The sequence below is a fragment of the Microtus oregoni genome, unplaced genomic scaffold, assembly GCF_018167655.1.
Source record: "Microtus oregoni isolate MIOR12 unplaced genomic scaffold, Mior012 000153F_000, whole genome shotgun sequence".
NCBI classification, from domain to species: Eukaryota; Metazoa; Chordata; class Mammalia; order Rodentia; family Cricetidae; genus Microtus; species Microtus oregoni.
This window is the reverse complement of record NW_024544804.1, coordinates 542,860-561,072: the sequence shown is the minus strand read 5'-3', so window position 1 is coordinate 561,072 and position 18,213 is coordinate 542,860. Positions and strand designations below refer to the sequence as shown.

At 42.9% G+C, this 18,213-nt stretch overlaps 2 protein-coding genes across 21 annotated transcripts in view; both read right to left on the bottom strand.

The window, feature by feature from the left end:
• LOC121445005 (protein FAM104A-like) overlaps nucleotides 1-18,213 on the bottom strand; it is a 120,435-nt gene that overhangs the window by 43,035 nt on the left and 59,187 nt on the right. For 6 of the 15 annotated variants that reach the window (XM_041646974.1, XM_041646978.1, XM_041646979.1 and 3 more), the window contains 2 exons: nucleotides 12,933-13,032; nucleotides 3,445-3,732 (listed from right to left, as the gene is read on the bottom strand). In XM_041646974.1, coding sequence (XP_041502908.1) covers nucleotides 3,499-3,732; nucleotides 12,933-13,032 — 334 coding nt within the window. In that variant the 3' untranslated portion in view covers nucleotides 3,445-3,498. Of the gene's footprint in view, nucleotides 1-3,444; nucleotides 3,733-4,230; nucleotides 4,608-5,503; nucleotides 5,602-8,347; nucleotides 8,412-12,932; nucleotides 13,033-18,213 lie in introns of those variants that run through there. The other 9 variants (XR_005973849.1, XR_005973850.1, XR_005973851.1 and 6 more) reach the window with 6 other exon arrangements.
• LOC121445004 (protein FAM156A/FAM156B-like) overlaps nucleotides 1-18,213 on the bottom strand; it is an 85,934-nt gene that overhangs the window by 8,579 nt on the left and 59,142 nt on the right. For 4 of the 6 annotated variants that reach the window (XM_041646971.1, XM_041646967.1, XM_041646972.1 and 1 more), the window contains exon 2: nucleotides 12,933-13,032. The gene's annotated coding sequence lies outside the window, so the exon portion shown is untranslated. Of the gene's footprint in view, nucleotides 1-8,347; nucleotides 8,399-12,932; nucleotides 13,033-17,624; nucleotides 17,728-18,213 lie in introns of those variants that run through there. The other 2 variants (XM_041646970.1, XM_041646968.1) reach the window with 2 other exon arrangements.

Genomic DNA, 18,213 nt, shown 5'->3' with positions numbered 1-18,213 from the left:
ATCTGCAGCAGGGACCACGAGCAAGCAAGGAAGGACAACAGGACTGTGATATCACGCAGGTGACTGTTATGTGTCTCAAGTACAGAACAACAAAGGGAAACCAGGGTCTTCTGACAGTGGCCCAACCGAGGAACCTCACAATTATGGAGGCGATATGAAATATGGGGGGGGGATAAATAAGCAAATCCTCTGATCATAAGGAATTGCCCAGAGGTCATTCCATGGGTACAAACATGGCCACCAGACAGTTTTATCCCTTGAACTCCTTCTGGTTTAACTTCAGAAAAATGTCTTTCTGGTCTATGGCCATGAATACCCAAGGTCATCGTGGCTAGAGATTGATGAAGGAAGGTCATTGGTTAATTAATAAAGAAACTGCTTGACCCTGATAGGTTAGAACATGGGTGGGTGGAGTAAACAGAACAGAATGCTGGGAGGAAGAGGAAGTGGGGTAAGACGCCTCAGAAAGATGCCATGTTTCTTCTCTCCAGGGCAGACTCGATGAAGCAAGCCAACAGGTCAGACATGCTGAATCTTTCCCGGTAAGACTGGTGCTACACAGATTATTAGAGATGGGTTGATCGGGATATGAGAATTAGCCAGGAAGAGCTAGAGATAATGGGCCAAGCAGTGTTTAAAAGAATACAGTTTGTGTGTTGTTATTTCGGGGCATAAGCTAGCCAGGCAGCCGGGAGCCGGGTGGCAGTAAGGCAGCCCGCAGCTCCTACTATAAGAGATGATGAAAGGATCCATGCATGGAGCAGTAGACACAAATGAAAATCCATCAGGAAAATGTGGGTTTCAGGACAAAGCTTTTAATGTGGAGATGGAGAGAGTAAAGTCAGGGAGAGAGAGAGAGAGAGAGAGAGAGAGAGAGAGAGAGAGAGAGAGAGAGAGAGAGAGCAGAGAGTGAGGAGGAGACAGAGAAGCAGAGAGGTGGAAGGGAGGAAGAGAGAGAGATACTGTTCCTTGGTCTCAGGTCCACTGAATATGGTCATCATGGCCTCAGCAGGCTTAAATACTGTCGAGTGGCACAATGCAATGAGTGGACAGCACCAGAAACTTCTAGAATTAACCAGCCTTTCCTAAAACAGCCCACTTGCATTAGCGCAAAGGGAGCTTGTACTAAGTTGAAGAGACCTGGTTTTCAATGCTGGAGTTTTCTCTCCAGTTGTGTGTCTTATGCTGCTCATGGACTCCTGTCACATTCTTCAGGATCTGATTGCACAGGTGGATGACTTGGCAGCAATTTCCCTCCCTGCCTGTGACTTGCGGCCTCAACCTACATCTGTTTCCAGGACCTCACTGGAGTTGCAGCCTATACTAGGTTGTTCCAAAGGTCAGTTATGTCCTTACTCTCTGAACACATCCATATATCCCCTGGTGATACATTCTTCCCTTTTGTAGGTACAAGACTTCAATAGAAAAGAGTCGCTTCTCTCCATTGCCAGTCTTAGAAAATACTTTACATTGCAGGAGGGATGCTTATGAAGGGCAGGCTTACACCGTTTCAATAAAGACTTGGGAGCTGTTAGGACATAGGCTGGTGATAAACAGCTAAATGACTTGCAAAAGACAGTAAGGGGATGGCAAAATGTATTTACTAGGACAAGAGATTCAGACTCTTGGAGGAGGCAGATTTGCAGGAGTTAGGGTCCAGCTGGAGGTACACAGTCATTCCAGTTAAGGCTAGGTCACATATGGAGAGCCTGACTTTACAAACAAATACAAATGTTTAAGAAAGGCCAGAAGTGATGGCACAAGCAATCCAACCTAGCAAACAGGAGGCAGAAGCAAGTTGACCTGCTTGTGTTCCAGGCAAGCCTGTTATACATAGGGTTCTGGCCTAGCTCTGGTCAAATGTGAAATGAGAGAGTTTTTCAAGAGGGCAGAGGACTACTTCCTGGAGTCTGTTCTCTTTCCATCACTGGACTGCAAGGGATGGTACCCAGATTGTTAAGCTAGATGACAAGCACCTTCCCCCAAGGTATCTCGCCTGCATGACTGATAGTGGTCCAAACCCAGGTGGGCAGCCCTCCATAGATCTCACCCTGCACTGCTCTCCTTAGGTGCTCCTGAATTGTGCTGCATGCATGCAGTTTCAAAATGCAGATTCCTTCTCCGCTTTATTATTTGGCTTTTGTGCCTCACTCTTAAAGAGAAATTGCTAACTGAGTCTCTATTCACTGCTCCCTGCCAAGAACACTAACATCTTCTCCTGAAGACCTGCTTCCCCCACTTGGGAAACATTAGCCATAACACAAGTCCTTTGTGTGGCATGTGGTTCCCTTCATAGAGAGCTTGCGTAGCAAATAGACCAAGCATCTCCTCTGTAAATGTGAAAACTATGTAACCCTCACAGCTACAGGGCAGATGGAATTGATGCCTTCTGGTTCCTTGATCACTGACCTGATCATTGAGAAAGCATGGACATTTAGGAAGGGAGTTCCTTTGCAGGCTGGTTGGCTGCTTGATATGACTATTCATGGGGACAGGTCCATCACTAAATGGCATTGTCTGATTCTTGTAATGGCACCTCAGTTCACTCATCATAAGTGTATTAATTGTGCTGATGGTTTTAGCATTCCTGGGGTCTGCCATAGGCTGAGCAGGCACTGTTCCACTGGCCCACCCTGCCCCAAACAACTGCACTGATATTGATGGTGTGAGATGCCCTCATCTGCGTGAAAGACGTTTTATACAAGGAACATCATCCCACCCAGTTTTCCAACAGCTCTTTAGTCAGATATTGTGTGCAGTAGCTTAGACTTTATCAACATTACACATCATGGATGGAACTGTAAGAAACAATACACAAGCCGTTCATATCTAGAGTTTGCACTTAATCTCTGACAGAATTACAAGTGCTCTCCACAAAGTCTGACGGGCACACAAAGGGGCATTAAGGGAAGAAGTCTTCTCACTCGGAATGTGGAGTGCATTTACCAGAGCCAGGCTTCACGTTCACAACTGCAGAGGCTGGCATTTGCACCATGATAGGTAGAAAATCTCCCTTCTGAGGAGCTGCCCTGCCAATCATTTCAGAATGAGAACAAGCCCCATTCTCCCTCTAATCAATGCTCATTACCGCTATGGTGTTGGCTTATTTGCTGCTGTTGTTTGTTCTTTCATGTTTTAAGGGGAAGTACACATTCTTTTATGGGCCTTAGCTTCTCAGAAGGAGGGGTCCCATTGTACAAGGACATTTAACCTGGAGACGCTAAATGAGTGACTTGGAACCCAACTTGAATGGGATAAACAAGCCATTCAGTATCAGGAGAAATCCTCATGCTGCTATTTAAACATGAATTGGACACCAGACTTGACAGAAAACATATCAAACTGTCACGAATGACCCTCTGAAATCGTAGCGGTGGAGCAAAACAGCAAGAGTACAAATGCCCATTGACTCTTACTGAAAATACAGACAAAAGCCAAGACTGCTTTGTGGGAATGTCATTGCTTTTTATAAACAAGGGAGGAGGAGCACCCAGGTCATCACGTCGGTGACTGTCCTCTCTGCTGTAGGCTGTAGAAATGGGCCTCCTTCAAGATCTGGTTAATGTGGGAGTAAGGACCTTGGCCTTGGCACAGTGCATAGTCCTCGTGTGAGAACTCGGGGATATTGGAGTATAGTTCAGCAATGTTCTGGTTTAAGCTGCTTTCTGGTACACTTCCTCGTACTGGGATATTGATGCTGCTGTGGTTTCTTTCATTATCACTGCTTGACGACTGGAAGGAGAAAGACAGAAGGAGGATGGCTATTATGATACTGTCATCATTTCCTGTTCAGCTTGAAGAATACTGGCATCACGCTTTACAAAAGGCTCCACAGTCTATGAAGTGCAAACACTTGGGTAGCTCCTTCCCTCCTGACAGCAGCGCTATCACACAAACCGGGGTTAATGGCACCCATTTGACAGAACAGGAAAGAGATGTTTTACAACCCAAAGGCAAGTCTTTGGGAATGTTGTGGAGAGGGTTCAAACACAGGTTTTCTCCCTCTAAAATCCTTCATATATCCACTGACCCTATAGCACCATGCATTTGAATTACCTGAACCAGGGAAGAAGCTCCCAACAGCCAGGACAAAGAAGCATTCAATGCTGCAGAGTATGATAGGGATGAATGAGTAAAATGGAATGCAAGCCCAAGACCCAATGTGGCAGAGAAATGACGGGGAAAGCTCTACTTACACAGACATGCACATGTGCACATGTATATACATACCAATAACAGGATCTTTCCATACATATCCCCGAGAGTGGACATATGTGCATGTCCTATAACTTCAAATAGGCTCCACTTGTATTTTGAAATTATTTTGATATTTGTTAGTGACAACTGTAGGCCATCAGTCAGCATTTCTGATGATTAACACACTGGGTTTAGTACAGTTTGCATATGGTAAGGGTGATCTCAATATTGTCTTTCCTGATGTAGCTGCACTCTGTCATATTGGTGATATCATGTGGGATCCCACCCAAAGAGCCATATTCTGGGGTTCTGTAAATGAGGGATACAACTCAGTGGTAGAGTACTTTTCTCACATGCATGGGACCTTGGGGTTGATCTTCTTGGGTACAGGAACAAACATTTTGCACACACTCATGAAGTTCTTGCCTCTAATCTTAAGACCATCAAAGGAAGAGGAGATTATCACAGTGACCCCAATGTGATCAGAAATGTTGAATACTATTGGTATCCTATGTCTATAAGGTCATCTTTCCTGATGATAGCTGTAATAATGACAGAAAACAACATGTGCCATCATTCTCTGGTCATGTGGAACTGCTCAGCCACTACATCACCTACAGGTATCCAATGAGTATTTATGCAATGAGATTCATGCACTCAAAGACTGTACATGAGAGACACAGAAGTCAGATGCATCTGTGGGTGAGTAACCATCAAATATCTTTGGATAAAAACACCCAGTACACACTCTGGTTTCTCTGAGGTAGATTTCCTTTGTTGGTTGTTTCATGTGGTTTCCTTTTTTTTTTTAATGACAAGCAGGGGAATCATCACAAATGGAGGCATTTTACTTTGCACTCTGTGTCAGGAAGATGATAGTATCATAAAAAGGCTGGATATATTACACCGAGGGGCTCTGGGGATATGGTGACAACAGTGGAGAGCTTGCCTAGCACACAGAATGCACTGGCTTTGAGCCCAGTTCAGCATTACATGTGCTGAGCAGTACTTCTGTAGAACCAGGAGGACTGTGGAGGATTAGAATGCTAAGGCTATGATGATCTATAGTAACATGGGCAAGTTGTGGTTTACCTTAGTTACCTGAGACCCTGCCTGTGAAAACTCACAGGAAACCTCTCGGTTTCTAATTTCTAGCTGGTGTATAAAATTTTTACTTCAGTTGTGTAGTGGCATCACTATTACAGTAATGCTCATTGTACAACTTAAGCATCTGGGATATTAACAACCAAAAACCAGTAAAGAGTTTTTATAAGGGAAGTAACTGCCAGGTCAGATGAGCACATACCTGTAATACCAGGACTTCTGAGGGTGAAGAAGGAGGATCTAGAGGACAGTCTGGGCTACATAGGAGCTCCAGGACAGCCCCAGGTATCTATCAAGAAGCTGCCAAAACAAAAACCCAGACAGATGGACAGGCAAACACACAAGAACAAAGAAAGAATGAAAAAAAGAATGCAGAAGAAACTTCAACTAATCTAAGTGACACATCATCTATTAATAGTCTTCAGACAATATCAGTTGTGCTTTTGCTAAAAAGAATGATATTCTTGATATCTTATAGGACGTCTACATTTCCCAAGTCCTTTGAAAACCTTAAAGTGTAATTAATAAATGTCAATACTACGTATTGGTTGGAAAAATACTCATGTTGTCTTAGTTTTCTATTATTATGAAGAAACCATGACCAAGACAACTTACAAAAGAAAAGCATACAGTTTCAGAGGTCAGTCAGCATCCATAACCGCCATGGGGGTGGGGTACATGGCAACAGGAAGGCGAACATGGTGCTGGGAACAAGTGCTTAGAGTTTTACAAACAACCAGGAGGAAGGGAAGAGGAGAGGGTGGGAAGAAAGTAAGGAGGTAGGGAAAGAGAAGACAGACAGAGAAATAGGAAGGCCATGTCATGGGGCTTGAAAGCTCAAAGCCCATCCACATAGTGACATACCTCCTAATCATTCCCAAGTGGATTTAGAACTGAAGATTGAGCACGTAAATATATGAGCTAATTCATGCCATTCTTACTCAAACTGCCACATACTCATACAGTTTGAGATGGGAAACGATGGTTTCTACTTTTATGATATCTTCACTTTCCATGTAATCTACATCAAGTGATTCATAGGCAAAACAAAGATTCACTTTGTCAGAAACTGAATAACAGAAAGGATACTTATGAAAAATCAGGGGAAGAACATCTCACCATTTAAATTTTCCAAAGGTTCTAGACAAATGGGCACAGGCAATGTTATACTTTTTTGAAGACCTTAATAAAATCTGAATGTTTTCCTTAGAGTCAAGGAAGCAGTGTGGTCAGCTGAGATCTGGTACAGTTCTGTTTGAGGACAGGGCAGAGAATTGCCTGTGTGGGTTTCTTATTTACCAGGTAGCTCAGATGCCTACTCAACTGGGCTGTATTTGGGAGAGAATGCTGGGAAGACACGGGCCTTTGCAATGCCCAATCTATCGAAACACATGCTTGTGGATTTACTACTAGAACGGGAATCTCATCTTGTCCCCAGAGTTCCCTGAGCTGAAACTGACCTGAAAGTCTCTTACATGAGGTCTGTACTTCATGGGGACAAACTTCCAAAAGAGGGAAGCAGCCAGCAGTCCTACCCAGCCATGATGCCTGTGAACCACAACAACCAGCATGGTAAGATAACCTTAAGGGTGTGGTAGTGGCACATGCACTATTGGTGACCTACAAATCCTCAATCTTCAGTCCTGCTCAGGAGGAGGGAAATCATACCTAATACAGGACACCTAGGGGTAGATATAGTATAGCAGTCTCCAGAAGCAGTAACTGCCCCTTTAAGAAGACAACATAATCCCTGACTACACAGCAAATATCTAGCCTTATACCTAGACAGAAGTGCAGTCCTCATGCAGCATCATGGAAACATCTTCTTCCAACAGAGATCATTGAAGAAAGCCACAACTAATAAAAATGCAGCACCGTGGATCTCAGTCCCAACAGACACAAGGAAGAGAGTGGAAGAGGGAAAGATTGCTTGAACCAGAGGATCATGAAGTTTCCTGTGAGCCAGTGTCTCCTGGGAATGTCAGAAGCTACATCATGGTCTCACCAAGAGTGAACTGAAGAACAGCCACCACAGACATGCCAAAGTGGCCAGGGAATGCCCGGCACACCTCAGTGCTACGAAAAACAAAAATGAAAACAAACCTATAGGCAACAAAGGGACTGATAGTGGGAGAAAAAAGCCCACAATTTGATTATCCAATACCAAATGGCCACTCCATAGGATATGCAAAAAATAATATTATAGGAGTCTCTGTGTGTGTCTCTATGTGTGTATGTGCACGTGTGTGTGTTTTCAATAAAAGAAAATAAAGGTCCAAATTTGATATTGAGCAAAAAAGAGCAGTATATGAAAAAAGATTTCCAAGGATAAAGGGAAGGTTGAAAGGAGGTAAGTATATTCAAATCATAAAAATAAAATGACTGGAAGATGAAAGCCACCTGCTCTAGGCAGAGCAGTGTGGGAGGAATCCTCACAGATGGAGTGTAACCACTGGGGAGAAACAGAGCTCAAGACTGGTGAGGATGATTTGGAGGACAGACAGATGCTGATAAGATGTGGGTTTGTAGTCCCTAGGAGAATCTCCAGCCATGAAATGTGCAGGAGCAGACATGGCAGGAACATGTGGAGACCTTCAGTGTCCCACTGAGACCTCTATTGAGCTGCACAGACAGATGCTCACATGGATGAATGGGAAAGGAGGACAAATATGACAGAGGACACCCACAAAGTTTTTTAAGTATCCAGAAACAGGCCACACAGGTCTTGGTGATATTGACAGAAACACAAAGCAATGTCCGGTGACACCCAGAGAGTGAAGGGGAGACAGTCGCTGAGAACAGTGCACATACACAAACACACACAAAAACATACTGACCACTGCAGACATCACCTGGCAATTTCTATATTCCAGCATTTTAGCTTAGCATGCTCCCCAGATTGAGTTCTAGTGTAAGCTAAGGCAAAGGAAGGGGCAGCTGCAGACAGAAAGGTGCAGTGGGCAGCTTTAGGAAAGGAACTGGCAAACAGGAGGTGGTTGGAATGCAGACAGCAGCTTCAAATCAAAGGTGAGGAGGAAGGCAGCACCTGGAAGAAGTATGGCAAGTCTCCAGGGGTGGAGAGAGAGCCTTCATTGGTAGTGACACAAATCCTGGGGAAATGGAAACAGAAGTGATAAGGAAGAAAGTTATCCTGAAGTATCACCCCAAATACTGAATGAAAATTCATGAATATGCATGCTATAGAACTGGATAATGCTTCCTAAGGTAAAAAGCAAGTGAATTCAGCATTTCTGATCTTCAGCGCTGGCTTTTCATTCAATTCCGTTCCTATATACCTCAGAGATACTCGTTTCTGAAACCCCAACAGTGTAATGAAATTCACCCTTAATACCCATTGCACCCCAGGAATTAAATGATGTTGTTTACTAACCAAAACTGACAAGCCCTAAAAAGCCCACTGAAGACTTTAGACTATGAACTCCCAAAAGCTCCTCACATTTACAAGGGCAGACCCTGCTCTACTGATCCCACCAAACACTGCACACTCTTGAGTCAGAGGGCACCCAAGAAAGCAGGCTGTTGGATTACTACCACTTTGCAAATGAACAAGGGAATGAATGACATCATATGGGAAATTCTTTGTGCAGGGAAGGGGCCTAATTCAGGCAATCTGAAGACCAGAAGGTAAAATTGGGCCATATCTGGAGTTCTAATCTGCAATGTAACTGAAAAATTCCACCTCTGATATGACCTCTTCTGTGTGAAAGGAGTGAGTGGAGTTTGAACAAGGCAAACAAAGATGACTAGGAAGCCTCATCTGTAGAACGCATGCTTATCGTCAATCGACAACTCCAGAGTCTAAGGTGAACTTGCATATGAGAATGCTCGCCATACTTGGCATACTCCATGGTCAAGGGTTCTTAAAACGTCTACAAGCTATAAGGCCACTTTAGCACAGCTCCCTCACCCCCATACACACCCTTCCAATGAATGTATCTTCTAAGATCACTTCAGAAGGCACCCCCTTTGCTTAGGTTTCACAGCACAACTAAGGACATTTCTTCACCTCAGTGAAAGACTCAGAGCCCTCTCATGTCTCCCTCATGGTGTTCAGTCTTCCACATTGTACAAGGGAGTCAAGACTGAGGTACATGGGTCCCTATTTCATTTCTGTTGCTGTGATAAAACACCCTGACCAAAAGCTACTCAGAGATGAATGTTTGCTTTGGCTTACAGATCCAGGGTTTCATCCCTTATTGCAAGAAATCAATGCAGGAACTTGAAAAGCATCTCACATGAGTCAAGAGCAGAGAAAGACTAAGCACAGGAATCCCTGCTTGCTTGATCTCTTGCTTACAGCTGGCTTTCCTCTTCACGTATACATTCTAGATGCCTCGCCTAGGGAGTGGCACGACTCACAATGGGTTGGGGCTTACTGCATTCACTAACAATTAAGATAACGCCACAGTCATACCCCAACCTCATTAAATCATTCTTCAATAAGACTATTTGAAAGTCAATGAATTGAACTGGAAAAAAATTATACTGAGTAAGGTCACCCCACCTTCAAAAGGACAAACACCACATTTTTTCCCTCCTATGTGGGTCCTATTTCACTCCTATGTGGGACCATTTTGTTTTGTGTGCTTACCCTGAAGTCCCTTTGGGACCCAAGAAACTAGAAACAGGCCCTTGAGTTGGGAGAAGATTGCACGAAGGACGGAAAAGAGCACAATACTGGTAACACTAAAGTGGAGAGCAGAAATCATGGTGTCAGTAGAGCTCAAGCATCTTGTGGAATAATGGGAATGGGAAAAGGAGGAATTGTTGTAAGGGTTAACCAGAAAGATGCTACATGAGGACCGATGACCTTAGACCCCGAGAACAATAAGTAAGAGGAGGTGGTGGAAGACATGATATGAGAGAATGTGAGGGGCAGACTGTGGGTGGAGAAGTGAAGTGAGAATAGGGGAAGGGATTGGACAGGACAGGATGTGGACAGCTAAGGGAAACTCGGGGTGTATGAAGAAGCTTTGTGAAATGCACTAGATGATAAACGAGGCACCACAAGGACATGTGCTGAACCAAGCACATAGCGTACATGCAATTTTCAATGTTTCGTTCATCCTATGTACATTGGTGTTTTACCTGCACCTTTGTCTGTGTCATCCTATATTCTTTGGAGTTTTGCCTCCATGTATGTCTGTGTAAATAGACAGCATAAAGGAAGACTGTGGAACTTTGGGTTTGACAATAATTCAAGCATCTGGGCCTTCCCAGGATAGGAACAACCAGAGAGGGCCCATAAATGGGGTGCTCCTAAATGCATAAGCATTGCCAGAACATAAGTAGTGAGTAGAAAGTAGTAGTAGTAAGTACGTCTGTGTGAATGCATCAGATGCCTTGAATCCGGAGTTACAGACAGGTGTGAGCTGCCATGTGGTGCTGGGAATTGAACCCAGGTCTCCTGGAAAAGCAGACAGTACTCTTAACATCTGAGCCATCTCTTCAGACCCCATACACACTATTTTTAACAAGGATACTGCTTGGAGGTGAACAATGTTATTCCCTGAAGCCATAGGTCATTAAGTAAAAATCTCAGCCCTGCACACAGATTACCTCCTTATTGTCCAGCAGGCCTCAGAGGTGACCAAACTGTAAAGGCAATTGCCACTGCTATTGGTTGCCCAACAGAACAAGCCAATAGGCACCTGTGGCTGAGATACTATACACTTTTGTTACAGGTTGTAGGGAAGTCAGTCTTAAACTCACCTGGAAATCTCCCAGCTGGCTATTGTTCACAGTACCGTGAAGGTGTTATGATGGCTGTCATGAGGGAAAGGATGTAAGTGATCTTACCCATTGCTGGACCCAGAACAATACAATACTGGCTTGCAAGGCATGATGAGCCCACTCGTGTAATGACTGCAGTTCTGTTCCTGCACCTAACCAATTCTTGTCCTGATTGAATCTGAAGCCTGCTCCACGTGAATGAGGGTATGCCTGGTGCTATAAACATTGTCAAGACATATTATTAGTGAACCGATACTTCCTTCAAAGTGCTGGGGGAGGACTTACTGTCAGTCTGCTAAATGAACATGTTGTTAAACTGCCTTTTAAATATTCATGTTTGCTTGCCTAAGTCTCCACTGCTCTCAACACTGGTTTGAGAAGCTTCTAGTTGCAATGAGTAGTCATCAATGCAGAGACACGTTATGTTTGGAAGGGCTGGCCTTGAGCAACAGTGAGTGCTCAGCCACAGACAGGACATCTACATCCACGAGGTGCCAGGAGAGATTGCAGATGAAGATGATGAAGAAATATCGTACTGTGCACATGAAGGTAACCAAGAAATTTCAAAGAATTCAAAAGAGTATTAAAAAGAGATCTCTTTCTCGGGTGCTTGCAAGTCCTGTCAGGCTGTCAGGTAAATCAACCACCACAGCCCACAAACTGCTAGCACCAGAAAGAAATATAACCAATTACTAAACATTCCAGCAGACAGCTTCCCTTACCCTGCCTACAACACTGGTGTCACAAAGAGCTATAATCCCGAGTTGGACACGTGAAGGGTGCACAGAAGCCTAACCTAAGTAGGTGTGAGGCACATAATGCACTTTTCTCGATTGTCTGTCTGCTGTTTTCTTGGAACGTGAGCATCAAGTCCATGTGATCAATAGCAGAGTAAAGGCCTGGGACCTGCACTAGTAATCCACATGCTCTCCTTGAGTCTCCATTTCTTATTTCACTCACTCATCAGAGAACACTGTGAAGCCATTGTTCTCTATCAGGAAGACAGACATGTACAGAAGCTTTCGTCTTTATGTTTGCTCTACCGTATCTCATACCTTAGAATCAGGGAGCAGATTTACATGCACACATCTAAAGATGCTAACCTTGGGAACAAAGGCAGTGTTCACATTTAGGTGACCATATGCAGCAGAAACTTCAATGGGTCAAGAACTCTACTTGCTAAACTCGGGTAGATCTAGGTACATTTTATCCAAAACCTACCTGTGTCTGTCCCAAGGGAATGGCATGCTTTGACAAGCCTTTCATCTCTTGCTTGAGAAAGGTAAAAGTCAGCCATACTTACTCATTGCCTGATGAGAGCTGCCCAGAAAACCTTTACAATGCTCCCTCCTCTCTTATGCTTCCATTCAAACCATGTTGTGTTACACCTTACTGGCTGTTAAAGTTAAGACTGTGGAAGTTGTAATGCCAGCTCTTTGACATAAGCATCCCTAAAGCTCTCCCACGTCCCTTCACACAACCCCACTTTGCTTTTTGTTTTTTCAGGGAGAAAGCAAGAAGAGCATTGCAGCTAGTAGCCCGCCACTCTATTCTTCAAGTTTATGTCTTTCCTAACCACAGAAGGTGGGGTTCAATTCTCCCTCCCTATTTGCAAGGTGAGGGAATTTCTGGAACCCCATTCCTCCTGGCTGGGCTTGGGAAAATATCTCTGTGGGTCCTGTCTCTGTCCTGCTGCACGGTAAAGCTATGTTTGTGTCAATACTTAAAATCCTGCTCTGCCTCAAAACCATTGCAGCCACAAAGAAGACTTTCATGAGTGTATCTGGGAGGATTCTCTTGCCAAAGTGGAGATGGAAATGAATGCCACAGAGTGGGCAATGAGTCAAATGGAGAAGCTGTGTGGCCATCGCTCCTACCTCTATAGCGTGAGGGTCCTGGAAGGCCTGGTCCTTCTTATTCCTCTTTGAATGAGGGTCATCTTGGTTGTCCTCCTCGTTGTCATCTCTTCTCCTTTTCCTGAAAATAGTTTTCAAAAGGAGAGGAAAACCTGTTGTCATTCAGGATTGATCTTTTGGGTGCTTAACTTTCAGCCCTGTGCCAATACCCAAATCTGCAGCCTTGTCTAGGATTAGAACAGTCAGAGCTGCTCTGATGGGTTCAGGGTCTGCAGGTAGATGGCACTAGGCAGTGGAGCAAACATGTCAAACAGGAATCCTAGGAATCCTAGGTGTTCCTGAAACCCAAGTTCAAGTTCTCTAAATCAGAATCTTAATTTGATGCACTGCTTAGGACCCAAAACAAAGAATTTTATGGCCAAATGTTAGGACTCTACCTGTCCAGGCTCATTTTCTTCATTCTCTGAAATAATCGCTCCAAGTTAGATGGTTTTAAGCCCTGCCATAGGGCAACTCAAAATACGCGAGCCTTCTTTGCCTATTTATTCTTGTGTCTTTTACGCCTGTGGCTAGGAACAGACATGTCCTGTGTACTGTCAGATCAGTCCTGTTGCTATACCAACAAGTATGATGTCATTGTAGCTACCTGACTTGATTGCCACCATGACACTCTGGCTGATGACTTCCCTGAAACTGTCTAAAAGTGTTTTTGATGAAACCAGATATAGTGATGCATTCCTGTATTCCGAGCTCCAAGAAGGCTGAGGTATAAACATCTCTAGCTCCATTGCTACTTGGGCTACATTATGAGTCCCAAGCCAGCCTGAGCTGTTATATAGGAAGACACCATTTCAGGGAATAATAAAAGTACCTGCCACACTACTTAATCACCAATTTTGTTGTGGTGTTTGCCATTATAATCCACATCTTTTTTTTTCAGAGTCTCACTCTGTAGCTCAATCTGTCATCAAACTCACTATTGTGGATTGGCTGGTCTTGAACTTGCTGTAATTCTCCTGCTTCAGCTGCAAGAGTACTGGAAGACTTGCCTGATCTTAAAATCCTTGCAGAAATCCTATAATTGATTAGACAGACACTCTTCTTAACCACTTAATTAGAAACTAGGTTTAACGTGTTGGCATTCCTTAATATTGTTGATTCTAGTTATGTACATTTTTTCTTTAGTCTTCAATCTTATGTTCATGTCTGAGAGACTCAAACTGCTATCAGCTCTTTTCAAAACACCTTCCCCAGTGCCTCTTTCCTGTTTCTATAAGCACTGTTTAATAGAAAAATGAGAATTCTGAGAACAAGGGATGTTTAAGCATTTCCTTCCCTGGATCTATTTTCCTGTCTCAAGTGCTAACCTCTTAAAATTAGGAAAAATGCCCAGAGAAATGAAGGGACTAGATAATAAGTAGGAATGGCAAAAGTGACAGGGGGGAGTTCTCTTGAGTATTAAATCTATCCCCTCTTCTACAGAAACGGAAAAATTAGTGCATAATTGGATAGCTATTCAAACAACTTCTTTACAGCAAAAAAGTTGACAGTATAGATAAAGTTATATTATTTGTATACACTGGTCTTTATAAAGAAAATTCTCAGTAGCAAATACAAGACTGTTTTTCCAGGTATGTCAGACATGGGAAAGAAACATCAAAACTAGTAGCTGGCCTTAGAGATTAAGGAATATTTCAATAAAACTAACTTTCCTTCAAACACATTGCTTCCTGTCAAATAATTGTGTTCTTAATTATAAGAGTATTTCAGTAATTTGGCACTTAAATGTGTATTTCTAAATTGTATATTCTTCTGAGCCCCCACCTCATACATGATCCAAATTAAAAATCCAATGTAACAATTTAATCTGAATCCAGATTTTTAATACTTTATCAGTTAACCTTGAGATACTTTCCAAAATCCTAGATGCTATGAATTGCCTATGATCCAGGACAGTCCTTGAAGAAACATAGGAAATATAGTGAGAGCCAATCAAAACAACACATGGAGCATCAATAACAGGTCCATCACGTTACCCAAAGAAATTCTGTGATATATAGCATTTAGTTAAACCTCATAGAATGAGGCAAAGTTCTTTGAACTTGTAAAGATCAGAGCTCTGTTTATTACCAGGTAGCTAAATGATTTCTTCTTGAGTGAACTAACCAGACCTAAGGTAATAAAATTTATTTTCAAAACAGAATAGTAAAATAGAAAAGATTATGTAGAAAACTCTTACAACACAATGCTATGGGAACACTGATACATATACACATAATGAAAATGCAAACATTTCATTTCAGAGCACTCACTGAGCAGAGACTACAGTAAAAATATTCCTCCAGGTGCTGGTTATGATTAAGTATAAATCTCAGCTACTGCCTTCACAAGACTGCACACTGATGGCTGTCCTTGAACCATGATTTACTGTGTTTTGATCTTCTGTTTTACTAAAGTTTTCAATACTTTATGTTTTAGTTATAAAACAAAAATGTGTATAGTGGAAAAAAGTTACTTTTCAAAAAAAGAAAACAGAGCTCTAAAGCAATATGTTTAAGTTATAACGGAACCTAATCCCCATTTTAGTTAAATACACTTCATGAATGAAAATATTTAGGAAAATTATTGCAGTTAATTATAAAAGATTAACTTCTTGCCGGGCGGTGGTGGTGCACGCCTTTAATCCCAGCACTTGGGAGGCAGAAGCAGGGGGATCTCTGTGAGTTCGAGACCAGCCTGGTCTACAAGAGCTAGTTCCAGGACAGGCTCCAAAACCACAGAGAAACCCTGTCTCGAAAAACCAAAAAAAAAAAAAAAAAAAAAAAAAAAAAAAAAAAAAAAAAAGATTAACTTCTCAGCAATAGGACTGTGGATACGATTGGCTTTCTGTATTGTATATCTGTCTTCTGAATTTTCTACAGTGAGAAAGAATTGTTATTATAAAGGATGAATATGTTGATAAAGGACATCAATGTGTCCATGAAATCAGAGAAGGTGAAATGCCAAGTTGATAAGGTACCTAGGCAATCCCATGGGTGAATTGAATATCTGAACTCTAAAGGGTTGTATCCCTAAATGATGACTTTTTGCCCAGAAGGCAGCAGCCCCACCACAGGAATCTGTGTCACTAAAACCAGAAGAAAGGTCTTCTCCAGCAAAAGGCTCTGCGTGGCCTTTTCCAAGGTGAAGGGCAGGGCAAAAGGTGAAGCAAGTGCGCGGCAGGATGCGTCACTGGCATCTGTAAATCAGGGGATCTTTCCAGCTACTTTTCTATGGAAAACTCAGAGACCTGGCTGAGAGAGTAGGATGAAAGGGAAGATAATAAATCAAGTGGTAATAGCAAAGACTCCGGCACAGAAACGTAAGTCCTGCCTTCGGAACCATGGCAACAGCAACAGGGAGTGCATACATATGCCACAGGAAGCATGAATGAAGGGGGAGAGACTGGAGAGAAAGTCTACTCTAAGATTGGCAGGTTCTAGGACGTACAGGAACCCAGAGAGGTCACCTCCAGTCTCCACCCTGGGATCTGCCTAAACACCCCTTCTAAAGCTGCTGTGAATTGCAGGCTAAGGGTTTACAGTACTGATAAAAGAAACACGTTGCCTAATTATTCCTGCTGTGCCAGAACTGAAACACGTGTCAATTCCCTGGACATACTCCTCCCATTCCGGTGCTTGCACTGTCTTCTTTACCTTTAAAAGTAACTGGCCATCTCGGGGTCCTCAACACTGAGAAGGCCACCAGAGGGTCCTCTGCCCAGGGGCATTCTCATTTTCTCTTGCTAAGTCTCCCTGCCTGTGGCCCTGCCCTGTGCAGCAGGAAAGACTATGCTTTTTCCTGGTGTCTTTTTCTTTCATCCTCCTCTCTCATCACCAGCAGTACCATCTCTTGACCTTCCAAATCCCTAATGCTTCCATATTACAGCCACAGCCGTCGACCTCTTGTGATCCTCCACGTTACTGGTCACTGTTTCTTACCATTACCAGACCTGTAGCTCTGAGCTCCTCTCAAAACCATTTGTGCTGCTCCTTTTCCCCTCCTCCCTAATCTGTAAGTGTTCCAATACCAGACAATGTCTATGTTCTCACTCTTTGGCTTACAGTAGCCAAGAGCACCAATACCAACTCTTCTTGTGCCATTCACTAATCATTCCTTAAATAGCGGTTGGCTAAATGGTTCCGTTGGTAAAGTGCTTGCTCCTGCAAGCACAAGGACCTGGGTCTGTATCCCTAGCACTCAGTAAGCATACTTGTAATCCCAGCGCTAGGGTGGCAGAAAGGATAATGGGGAGAGAGGCAGATTCCTGGAACTCACTGGCCAGTCAGTTTAGCTTAATAGATATTCAGGTCCAGGTACACTGAGGGAGACTATCTCAAAAAGAATACATATATACATACGTACATACACACACACATACATACATACATACATAGGGTAGAGAGCAAGTAGGAGGCAATAAATTCCAAGGTCAAGGCCTGCCTGGGCTACAGAGTTCTAGTTTAGCCTGGCCAGACTAGTGAGAACCTGGGCAGCAGGAAAAGAAGAAGGAAGTATCTGAAAAGAAGAAAAAAGTAGTCTGAAAGGGCATTATCTTGATTCAAGTTGAGAGAGGATTCAGGTAACCCAATTTCTGTCACTTTGTGACAACTGACCCCAGAAACAGTTGTGAAGGGAGCAGGAGAACTGGGAAGCAGAAATGAAGTCTGTGACCTGTGAAGATGTGGCTGTGAACTTCACTGTGGAGGAGTGGGATTTGCAGGATTTTCCCCCTCATAAGCTCCATGGATATGTGATACAGGAAACCTTCAGGAACCTGGTGACAACAGAAAGACCAGAACTTCAAAGATGACTACAGAAATTCCAGGAAAGGAGCTGGAGAGATGGCTCAGAGGTTAAGAGCATTGCCTGCTCTTCCAAAAGTCCTGAGTTCAATTCCCGGCAACCACATGGTGGCTCACAACCATCTGTAATGAGGTCTGGTGCCCTCTTCTGGCCTGCAGACGTACAGACAGACAGAATATTGTATACATAATAAATAATTATATATTTTTTAAAATATATATTAATATAAATATAAAATATATATTAAAATAAATAAGTAATAAATAATAATAAATAAATAAATATTAAAAAAAGAAATTCCAGGAAAAATCTAAGGCGTCAGGTCATAGATACTTTGAACATAATAAAGACAATCAATGTGACAAAAACTTCAGTTGGATTCTAGTTCCTATTATTAAGAAAACCCTTGTAGAGTAAAATCATATGAAAGACAGGTGTGTGGAGATGGAGAAATCCT